This window comes from Pipra filicauda, unplaced genomic scaffold, assembly GCF_003945595.2.
Source record: "Pipra filicauda isolate LSUMZ 115617 unplaced genomic scaffold, ASM394559v2 scaffold14_size4853619_pilon, whole genome shotgun sequence".
Lineage (NCBI taxonomy): Eukaryota > Metazoa > Chordata > Aves > Passeriformes > Pipridae > Pipra > Pipra filicauda.
Genome location: NW_024103985.1, coordinates 4,564,174 through 4,576,281, shown reverse-complemented (window position 1 = coordinate 4,576,281; position 12,108 = coordinate 4,564,174). Strand labels below are relative to the sequence as shown.

General features: G+C 44.6%; 1 protein-coding gene across 12 annotated transcripts in view; it reads right to left on the bottom strand.

Moving 5' to 3' along the window:
* Positions 1–12,108, bottom strand: part of ARVCF (ARVCF delta catenin family member) — a 236,322-nt gene that overhangs the window by 139,587 nt on the left and 84,627 nt on the right. For 5 of the 12 annotated variants that reach the window (XM_039378906.1, XM_039378910.1, XM_039378907.1 and 2 more), the window contains exons 2-3: positions 6,743–6,844; positions 2,166–2,400 (exon numbers count right to left, since the gene is read on the bottom strand). The exons of 1 other annotated variant lie outside the window; for it this stretch is intronic. In XM_039378906.1, the coding sequence (XP_039234840.1) occupies positions 2,166–2,378 (213 nt within the window). In that variant the 5' untranslated portion in view covers positions 2,379–2,400; positions 6,743–6,844. Of the gene's footprint in view, positions 1–2,165; positions 2,408–6,742; positions 6,845–12,108 lie in introns of those variants that run through there. 6 more of the 12 variants (XM_039378914.1, XM_039378916.1, XM_039378913.1 and 3 more) reach the window with 2 other exon arrangements.

Sequence of the window (12,108 nt, the reverse complement as noted above, 5' to 3'; positions counted from 1 at the left end):
CTGTCCCTGCCCACCTTGGCTCCCGTGGCCAAGAGCAGCACAGGGCTGGGCTGAACAGAAGGGAAATAAAGCCAGGGAGATGAAACCAAACACCTCCCACAGGAGGAGTGCTAAGATTTATCAAGCTTGTAAAAAACAGTATCAGTGAGATACCTGAACATGGAGAAGACAGGGAGAGGTGCTGCTCAGCAGCCACTCAGACTCCCTGTGCTGGGCCTGCACCCTGAGCTGAGCAAAAGGCAGCCCCTGCCAAGGCTCCAGGGCTCAGGACACTGCAACAACCCATCTGCATCAGTCACCTCAAAAACTAGAGAAGCAAACACAAACACACACGAACACACCGCTCTTCTCTCTCTAGTACAACCAGAGCTGCACTTCCAAAAACCAACAGCCACAGCCAGTCAGGTGGCTCCCACTGCTCAAAGCCAGAGACAACTTCCAAATGGAAAAGCTACTACTTGTTTTGTAATATTCATTACAACAAATGGTTGAACAGGATGATGCACAGAACTCAGCCAGTCCTCACTGAAACACAGCTCCAGAGAACTGTATTTCACTCCCGTGCCTGAGCCATCCTCACAGACAGAGCACACATGCCTTTGCTGTGTGTACTCTTCACAGTGAAATGCAATATATAATACTGAAGATAAAATCATTATATATTCTAAGACCGAATGTACAGCTTTCATCTTTCATTTAAACACTAGATAATTAATTCTAGTAAGTCAGGGAGGAATTTGGCCCTCAGTATATTTAATGAGAATTCATACAAATAACATTACATTAATTCTTAACTGTGCATATTTAGCTATTCAACCATTTTATTTCATATACAAGCTACTCTAAAAACCTCAATGCTAATTATTTAGGAACTAAAGCTCCCCTCACCCAGTGGCAATGAGCTGAGTGTACACAGATCCAGTCTGGGGTCATTTACAGGGCTGTTTCTCCATAAGAGTCACGTAGACTCCAGTAACTTAAAACTCTTTTATTAAGTTTTCTTGGAAGTGGCTGGACCTTAAGCCATTACACTGCAGAAAACTCATGCTTCATCAGTTTTGTGGATCAGGAATTTCATTCTGAAGCTATTAATCAGGCACTTTGCACAAAGCCGTTCAGAAAAAGTGAAGGTGAACTTGTCCTTTTCCTGTAAAAAACAGGTAAGCACAACTCCCCTCTCCCAGCCCAGCTGCTCATCAGAGGATAACAACCTACAGCTCCTACCAGCCATGGTCAGACTTTTAGCTTAACCAGTGCAGGCTGCTCCTTTCACATGAAGTCCCAAATTCTGGCATCTACACGCACACCACCGTGGTAGCTGTGCACAGACAAACGGTGCCAACAGAACAGAACAGAACGTGGAGTCTGCCTGAACACGGCTCAATACAAGGATAATTGTAAAACAGTCTGCTATGACTGGGAAACAACTTGGAGAATCCCCACAGCCCAGAGTTTCTGAGTTGAACAATGTTTTCTTAGGAAACAGACCTTCACAAATGGCACTATTGCTTCTGCATGACTTACCTTGTGTGTCAGAGGGATTTGCCAGCTGAAGTAATTCAGAGACATTAAGTAGTTTATCATTGCACATTTAAACAGTTAAAGAACCCGTATCAAGCAAGACAATATTTAGAAATCTAAAGCTACCCACAAAGCCAGTTTGCATCATTAAAATAAAGTCTATCAATTCACTACACATGAGAAACAAATTATGAAGTCCTCCCTCCACAAACAATAAGGCTTCGCAGGAGGGAAATTCCTGCTTTTCATGCTGCTCCCTCTATTCAAAGTCCAGCTATTTCTGATGGAAATTTTGTTTGCTATGGAGATTATGATTCAGCCTTCTTTTCCAGTCACCAGCACATCACCACACTTACAGCAAGTGCACAGATTCAGAAGAAGGGCGTGAAGATCTCTGTTTAGGGTTTACACTCAATTATGCACATAGTTTTTAAAGGATCCCATGAGCAAAGAGAAAGTAAAAACAACTTTGAGCCAAGGCTCTGAAGTCTGAGCTACCAAAGGACTCGATGGAGCGTCGCAGCTCTGGGGTATGGGGAGACAAGGGGTGAAAGGCTGCCCACCCCCCGGTGCCCCTGGCTGTCTGGGATGGGGCCTGTGCTCCAGGTGAGCTCTGGGGCCAGGTGAAGGGAGCAGGCTGTTACCTGCAGGACGAGCTGCTGCCAGGCGGTGGCCAGGGGCTGCCCGTTGCCAATGTTGCAGATGCCCAGCCTGTCGGGCTGGCTGGCACGCTCCAGCTGCAGGGACACGTTGCGCCGCTCCTCCTCCAGCGCGCGGGTGAGCCGCTCGAAACGGGCCTCCTGCTCCTTCACTGAGGCCAGAATGCTGGCAGCTGACCTGATATCATAGTCATCCATGACTGCTGGCAAGCGCTCCTGCCTGTTAACTGACCGGGGCAAGCGGGAAGGGGTTAAGGCAAAGGGTGGGGAGGGCACAGGTCAGAGGTTAAAGATAAAAATGCACATCGTTAGTCACCCCACTGAAATAGGGCTCGCTCTAAGAACCAAACTGCAGTGCTCTGTGAAAAGCATCCATCTTTCCATCCATTAACGTGGCTTTAAATTAAGAATAATTAATCTAAGACTTCCCTGTTCAAAAAAAGAAAGAAAAACCATATGCTCACCTTGGAGAGAATTTATATTTCATTCCTTTGATCTTTTTGCTAGAATTGCTCTGACGAGGGTTTTCATCCCTCTTGCAAAGCTAATTTCACTGTGCAAATAATAATGTACTTAAATATATAAAAAAAGATACAGCTTTGGAGGGAATGAGGAACGTTCTCACTACAGACACCTGGAATTTCTGTCTTTAACAGTGTAAGTGAGAAGATTAACATTTTTAAGGACAGAAACGTCATGGTGCAAGAAAACAGTTGCATCCATTTTTCCCACCCCCAGTCCAAACTTAACAGACAGTAGCTGAAAATAGTTTTCATTTTTAAATTATAGCAGCACACTGTAATATGGAAAACATTTTTAAATGCAGAGTGTGCAATTACAGTTGAAATGTGCTTGATGATTTCAGCCAATGAAACGGCCCTTCATGCAGCTGCTCGCTAATAATGCAAATGAAAAAGCCAAAATCAAACATCTTCCATGGAAAACACACAGGGCTGCTTGTCTCTCAATGCAGAAAAAAGAACTCGGGAACCAGCTATATGGGATGTATCTTCTGCCTTATGTCTCCTCTAGCAGGGTTATGAAGTATCCCATTTAAAACCCTATCTCCAGCTGTATGGTGCATGAAGTAAGACTCCCCATTGATCCACAGATCTGGGACGTGAACATCATTTAAAATGTTTTCCCAAGAGTTTGAAATCAGCAACACAACGTAAGCATAAATGAGGGCTTCACCAGAACCTTTTCACTAAAAAAGTAACCAGATTACCACTGGACTACTTGAAGCACCTCTGAGAGAAGCAGAGGCAGAACTGCCTCGAGCTCCTGTAATTCAAGAACTGTTCATATTCTGTGCTGAGAATTAAATCCTGAGAAATTGTCCCTTGATGTGCTGCCAAAGACTCTTTGTTTTCCATCTATCAACAAGGATTTCCATGAGCACAGATAGTTCCAAACCCTGGTTTCCTGATGCTCTGCAATTCATCGTTCAGTGCCCTCAGATGATGCACACACCCCTGACTGATGCATTTTCCATTTATCAGATCCTTCTCCTGTGCAGACTCTTTGGAAGTGAGTGATAACGTGGTCATGTACTGGTGTGTTCCCAAAGCAGGAATATTAGTAGCTATTAAGCTGCATATTTTCACAGCTTGTTGGAAACTCCTAAGTAGGCCCGAGGTCTCCTTTCCTTTGTCATATATGGTTGAAATCATCCAACGGGCCCCAAAGATACTGGGGCAGAAGTAAGAGACCCCAAGCCAATGACATACACCTTGATTTCATGGGAAATCACCTGCCAGGAGCTCTGTGTTCACTGTTAACTCTTACAGTGCTGCTGAAGGAGTTGGGGTTACTATGAAATCACGTTGGGAACAGTGTAAGGATTACCATGTATTGATCTCATCCTGTTTACACATAACCATGACTTGAGCCTTTCACTTTTGCAGACCAGGAGGCAGAAGTGACTTTTCTCATTTATGCATTGATTTAAGTTCTGTTTAGATTCTGAAAGAAAACCAAAAACCACCAAAGGGTTCTCCAGATGTCACAAATTAGCCAAATACCCACCAAGCTGTGAACTTCTGAGACCTTCCACTAGATTATTAAAGTCTGTAAAGCCTTCAGAGACCACACTGTTTCCTGCAAAGCAGAATCACAGCCATCTCAAAGGACAGCACGATTCCTGGGAAGTCCCAGGCTCACCTGCTCCATCTCAGCGTGCTCAGCCCTGGCACAGCTGCACATGAACACAGCCAGACCCTCTGGGCCTCAGCTGGCTCACGTGCAGCCGACTTGCACGTTCTGCTTTGGTGCTTCCCTGCCTGTGCACAGATGGAGGCAGCTCTGGCTGTCTGTCTGTCTGTCCTCCCAGGGGTGCAGACGTGCTCACCGACTCCTCGGGGTGGGAAAGCACTGGGACTTCCCAGACCCAGGCACTAATCCTATTCTGGGAAAAACATACATGGGGGGGCATTTCTAACTATGTATTCTTGAAAACAGCTCCTGGGTTACTAATTCCCACTGCCCTCATGCAGGAGCAGAGGAACACACTGCTACAGACCCAAGTGCACCTCAGCCAAGGGGATGCTCCAGGCCCAAGAAAAGAGTCTGGATGGGCCAGGGATGATGACTGGAGACAGGCTCCTCAGAGGTGCTGCACAGAAGGAACTCGGGTTTCCTCAGTCACGCCCTGCAGGGGCCCATCTGCCAGGGAATTCACTGTCTGCAGCTAAAACTGCCTTTTCTCACATGCAACCATGTGAGAAACAACACAGAAGTCACCTTCTGTGGGTCCCAGAGGCTGGATATTTCTACGGACTGATTTCAAAAAGTGAATCCAGTGGGGATGACAGGATGTAACCTAAGGCAGCTAAATTTAAAACAAGCAGGGTCCCTTTAGAATATGTAATGCAGGTATCTGTTCTAAGGAAAAGCATTACCAGGAGTGCATGAAAAATCTAGAAGCCCCTCTTCTGAAGCAGTTACAGCTTTAATAATAATCACAATTGATGACTGAGCTGATATATCAACTTTCAAGTCACATTCTGAGAATGTGACAAAGATTCCATTCAGAAAACCCCTAATGAGATATAAGACCTTGATGCCACACAAGAAAATTTGGGTTCTATAAATGGTACAAACCTCTAGAGAGATCTCCACGCAGAAAATATAGTGTTAACCTCCTTACAACCATAAATATTGTGCTTCTCTTCTCTGTGCGAAGAAAGACACAGGCAGAAAATAAACTGTATAAATTTTCAGATGTACAATTAGTGACCATAAAAATCCTAATTGCTATGCAGAAACAGCAGCAGGACCAATAACTGCCTTTTAAGAACTGTTGGACAAAGAAAGACTTCTGCATTTCAAATGTTTTATTAGCAGATAAATACCTGCTTGCTGTTGATTGCACTCCTAATTATTTACCCAGGGTTTCAACAATTTACATTATCAGCAGTCTAGACCAGAGGAGAAAAATAAAAGTACTGACTCATGAGCCAGTTACTGGGGCTGCCACTTGCAATTTGCTACCACTTGTAAATAAATTAAAGTGCATTGAAAAGGGTATCAGTAAAAGAAAATATTACACCTACAGCAGCCAGGTAAAAATTATTCCTTAGGCTGCATTTCTAAACACAGCAAAGAGTTGCCTTCAGAGTGTCAAAGGCTACGCTGACAGCAGCAAATCTCTCCTGCCTACGTGACTCCAAATACATTAGTGTTGCATTGGAGTTGGAGCAAAGCAAGAGGAGCTGCTTTTTCTGCCCCTTCCTGTGACAAAGTGATGGACTGAAAGGCCCCTCCTAAGCCAGGCCAGCTCGAGTGCTCAGTGAGGATAGAAATCCCCCCAGTGCAAAGGGCCCAAACGGGAGTCCCCCGGTTCCCACCCAGGGCTGGGGCTCTTGGAAACACTGCCCTGCCTGTGGTCACTTGGTACTCCCCCAAAACAGTGACTCAGCTCTGCATGCTGATTTTGCTAATATAGTCAAGAGCTTGTCAAGAGCCCTTCAGATGAAGAGGGGTCAAGTTCTGTGAGATCTGAGTACCTAAACCCTAACAGCCCTGGAGAACCTCAACCCCCCTGCACTTTTCAAAGGATTCTGCCTTCCTAAAGCACTCAGGCACTTGAGTGAGCTGAGTTTGGAGAGAGAGTGTCCAGGGCAGCTCCAGAACACCACAGAGGCTTCTCCCAGCAGGAGGGGAGGTGGCTCTCAGGGCACACAGGAGATTTTTGGGGTCCAACAGTGTGGGTGCTGAGCAGGGCTGTCCCACTGCTGCTCCAGCCCAGCCCAAGGCTCCCTGGCCCTGCTGGCAGCTGGGGCACTACAGGGAGCAGCAAGAAGCTGGTACAGCTCGTGCAGCTGCAGGAGCAAGCAGGAAGGGCTGTGAGTGTGCATGGGAACAGCAGCTCTGTGCTTCCACAGGGAAGGAAACCAGCGGAGAACAGCACAGATGGGGCTTGAGAGGACGTGTGGAACTGAAGTGTAACACAAGCCACGACATTTCCAGCCTCGAGTGCCACAGGAGATGAGCAGCACGACGTGACTGTGGCCCCCCATGCACCACCAGAAGGCATGCAGAGAAAACTGAGCCATACACACCTAGAGAGGTACCGGGGCCTGAGGGTTAGAGCTGCTGGGACATCCCCCACTAAGCCTAGAACAGGACAGAGAAAGCAGGAGAGCAGCCTGAAGCAGAACCAGCTACAAGAGAGAGGAAAGAGAAGACAGAGTTAGTTAATAAGGTATTATATTACAGCCCCTTCTGTACAGTCATCTCCCAAGTTCTTCTCACTAAGTTGTAGAAATTATTTATTACACTGTTTTCCTCCTAACTTGGAGGAAAAGGAAACAATATTCAGAGAAGCCAATCCTGAGACTCCTAAGGAAAAAAAATCCCATCCTGGTTAATGTGACTTGTGACCAATATCTGTGTGTTTCTGTGAGATTTACTGTTGATGTCCTAAATCAGGAAAAGCTCTAGACTGGAATGAGGATGACTGAATGCTGCAAACTGGATATTGTGGCCAGACAACTTAAAACACAGAAACCTAACATGATGCTTCAGAAATGATAACTGTTATTTAGGCATGCAACTTCAGGCCCTGTGTCAGATGTACAAGCTCCAAATGGCTCAAGATCATTTTTAGAAAGGAGACATGAATTTCTAAAATATGCCCACTGCACAACAGCTTACAGCCACTTTCTTTGTTCTACCCGCCTGTAAATCTGATCCTACACAAAACCAGAGGGAAAGAAGCCTTTGGGATATCAGGTCATCTGTGTAGCTCTGTAAATCTCTGATCTCTTTTGTCTTAAAACATTTAGCACCAAAACTTCTCTGGGCCAGTGACTGCCAGTTCAGTCCCTGTTTTTCTGGAGAGTGCACAGAACAGGATCCCTTTGGCACAGACAAGGTTCTGTGAGGCAGCACAACCAGCCTTCAGCCACTGGCACATCAGAAATGCTGCAGCCACATGGCAGGGAATGCAGAGCCAGGACAAACTCACGCTGCTGGTTCAGATGGTTTAGAACATTTTCAGAGAGAAATGTTGGCCCAGCAGATTTTATGCTCGACCAGGTACTGTGTCTGCCTTCCTGAAGCCAGCACAAACACAATTTCTTGTGTTTCAGCCAAATTACCAGAAATATGATCCTTTCTTTGCACGGATCCAGCCTCAAAGGGCATGGAACCATCATGCCAGAAAACTCATTTTTTCTTAAACTAAACAGAAGTAAATTCTATGCTCAAAATTTACTAGATATAACAAAAAACTGTGCAAAGATATACCCACAGATGAAAGTGGGGAGGCAGAGTGAGAAAAAGACTAATTCTCAAGCAAATGACCAGAGAGAATAAATTAAGCATAATTCAGTTTCTGCAGACGAATGAGTAACACCTTTGGAAAAAAGAATTTATATATATATAAAAAACACATTCCAAATAAACTCCTTCTCAGACCTTATGCTGAAATCTATCTTGAGCCTGGGTCCTCCTGCTGCTCTGGCTGACTGAGCTCTAATTTGACCCTTATGTGACAACCTCCAGCAATGAATAGCAATGAGGAGGTCACAAGGAAACCTGGTTCAGTGGAGTTCTCTCCTAGGCACAGACAGACACACTGTGCTGGTGGAAAAGGAACAACAGAAAAGCTGCTCAGGGTGGTTCTGTTCCTTTGGACAGACAGTCTGTGAAACAAGGTATAAACGGGGGAATGAACAAGAGCAGAGGAAATGGTGATGGGAGAAATGGGAAGAGGAAAAAGCCCCTGAGAAGGATCTCTGGATCTTGGGGACACAGCAGTGAACACTGCAGCTCACCAGCTCTGCTGCTGCAGAAAAAGAAGGGCAAGTGCAATATTTGAGGTTTTACATTAGTCAGGAACTTCATCTGATTGTCCAGCAGGAATAATTTTGTAGAAATAAATAAATTCTGCAAATAAATTTGCAGAATATCATACTATGATCTGGGTTTGGCAACATCAACAAAAGAATCCAGACACATCTTTGTACACACAACACCGTTCCAACACTTCACTCACTGCAGAACTGGCTCTGCTCAGCAGCACCACAGCATCTCTAATCTTATCAGAATGGTTCCCAGTCAATTTAAACATTAATACTTTAATTAATCTCTTAGTTAAAAGCACTGAAATCATATCATAATACCTTAGAAAAGACACAGTTCTCAGGAAAAAAGGATGCAGAATTTTCTTGTATGTAATACAATCTCTCTATTAATCAGGGCACATTTCAATGACACCAGTTATCTTTCTACAGCTTCCCTTCAGTAGAGATTCCTCATTTCTTCTGTTTGATACCAGGAATTTTTCAGGTTTTCCTCCCAAAGTTTCATGCACTGTTTTCAGGCTTGGTGATATGGTGTGCCTGCACAGCTTTAATGATACTGTAGCTTTTGTTCCCCTAATAAGGTACATTTCAATTTCTATACTGTATTCCCAAATGGAAAGGAAAATAAATTAGAGCAATATAGAACACCTTTCTCACAACTGCATACATATAATAGCATAAATAATTCAATTTAATACTCTAAGGTTCCAATGGAAATATTTTTACAAGGGCAATTTTTAAAGTAAATGTTTTAGCCTATGATTACTTTTGTCCAACAGAAAAGAAAAATCAATTTCTTCTTGAAATTTGTCATTTATAGACCAGAACAGTGTAGCAGCACCTCTCTGAAGCAGAGCTCTTGGACTCTGGCTCCAAAGGACTTGTCTATGCAGAGGAAGCTGAACTTCTCCATCCCAGAGAGCTCATTACACCACAGTTCCTTCAGAGATCGGTGTTTGTGTTAATTAAGCATAAAACAGCACAGCAAAACGGTATCCTGTTCCTTCCCACCTCCTGAGTGTCCACACTAAGGTTAATGGGGGTGGGATGGTCTGTAAATCCACACTGTGCACTGTGAATTCTCGGTGTAAACGACCAATCCTCACGTATTCCCAGGAGGTGTCCAGGTGGAACAGCTTTTGTAGAAGCCTCGTAAATCCCAGAACAGGGAACAAGGCAGAGCTGGGCCAGTTCTGCCTTCAGGGTGTTGGGTTGGAATGTGCCCACTACAACCCCTGCTACTGTTCTACCTCCCAGGGGTTAATGCTGCCATCTGAGCCACGGCCAGGAAAATACCAGCAGCATTAATACTTCACTCTCTGCATACAGAGAATCAGCCCTGCATGATTTCTACTGATGTCCTGTAGCTGGGTAGCCTTTGGAAGACAGCACTTTCATCCCCACACCAAGAAGCCAAGTCTGAAATAACCAGCTGAGCTGAATGCTGTGCACCAGCCTCGTGGAAACAGTTCTGGATATTTTGATGATTTCAGCAATTCCATTTGCTTAATACTGTGCACCACAATGATCAGGTCTGTGTTTTTACCTATTCTCAGAAAATGTTATATTTTTCTTTATATTTTCTGGTTTTCTATAGAACCAAAATGCAACTTGAAAATTAAAGGCAGAATGAACAAGATCATACTTTGCAATCTCTCTTGGAATAGAAACAGTAAACTTGCTCCTTCCCAAACCTCTGACACCTTTTCCTCTGCGTTGGAACTTGCCAAACATGATTGCTACCAGCCTGATTAGTTCATAGCTGATCACTTTAACACCCCACAACACGTGTCCTTGCATACTAAAGCTGCTGCACGCCATTGATTTCTCAAAGGTCTCCCCCACCGAAATCAATAAGGAGTTCTGCCTGAAAATGGATTGCACTTTGTGTTCCCTTTCTGATTCATGGATATTCAGGTTTCCAAGTATTCTCAGAGCTGCTTTCAGCAGGAGCTCTGTGCATGGAGCTTCACCCTCATGAGCAGACACTTCAGCCCTGTCCCTCTGCTGTGAGCAGCCATGGCCACACCCCTGCACATCTGTCTGAGCACAGAATTCCACTGGAACCACCTTCCTGCAGGAACGGCTTCCCAGCAGCACGGGAAGCACCTCTGCCTGTGCCTGCTGGATAACAGCAGCCCTTCAATGAAGCACCAGGTGCTGCTGCCTGGGCAGGGCTGTGGGCATGGACTGGGACTGAGCTCACCTTCAGCACAAATGCTTCCTTCTGCAGAGCCTGCCTTGCAAGCAGAGCCACCCAAAATCAATACATCTGCCCTTAGAACAAGGCTATTTCAGCGAGGAAGCGAAAAAGATAAAGATCAAAAGCAGCACAGTTCAGAACTCCACTCCCTCAGTCTTTCCCCTGTATTTTCAAGCTTGGCTTCATAAATATACAATCCAATCTGGCCCCAAATAAGCCAAACACAAGCTGTTATAACCTCATGCAATTACTTCCACAGACTACTTAAAGATTTCATTAAACAATATACCAGATTCCTCATTTTTCTGGGTTTCTGGATGTTTTGAGTTTTGGTAAAAGGGCTTCCATTTTCAGAGAAAGGCTCCTGACAGGAGTGTGTCTGGAAGTGGCTGTATGGGGGGAACTACAGCTGAGAACAGCCTTGTATTCATGAGCACTGAATTCCCAGCTCACAAAACGCAGGAACAAGAGTCAGTGGGCAACTTCCACAGCCAGGCAGCTTCTCATGGGCAAACCAGAGCAACTGAAATATCACAGAAGGGCTGGAAAATCCTGCAGATGCTCATAACTCTTTCATAAAAGATACTATTGTGCTGCCATGGAACAGATAAATAAAATGGCAAGTGCCAAGGCTGAGGCCAGCCCTGCACTCAGGCAGCCTGATGCCCACTCCAAATGCCCTTGTTGGGCTCAGCACACAACTTATTTAGGCACCACACTCAGGCAGCTTATTTAAACTAAGAGCCATTAGGCAGAAAATTGTCCTTTCACTACACATTTTGAGAGGAGAGGAAAAAAAAAATCCAAGTGTGACCCCAGAGAACAGTGAGTGTCTCAGCTCAGCAACAGATGTGTCAAATGACTTACCCTGACCACGAGGAGTTAATTGGTGCTATAAATAGCACTCTGCACACACACACACAAATCCACTTAATTCTAGTATCCAAAGCACACAGGCTAGCTTTGCTTATCAGTAAAACTATTTTCCTTTAAAGAAGTGGGCTTGGGTGTTCTACATGTAGATTAACACAGAGAGATAATTTGATTTCAGGCTATTGAGAGATTTCCTTCTTTTTATGTTTCAGAAGAACAGGGCTGCATGCAGCTAAATGAGATCATAGATTACAGTAGAAGAAAGGCTAATAAAACTGCACAGCTACATTCCTGGGTAATAACAAATGCTTTTTAATTCTAGGGCTCCAATCTCGGGGTTTATGGGGGCATTTCCAATTACTACCTTTAAGATGAACGCAAATAAATGCATCAAGAGAAAACAGATCCTTTAACCCATCTGAATCAAATACTTACTGTCTCCCACAGCATTTTAAAAAAATAAACTGGCACTGCTAGGAAAAAAAAAATCACAGTTCTGAAGTGTTCAGAGCAAGCATCTTCCTGTGGTTTCTGACCTGCT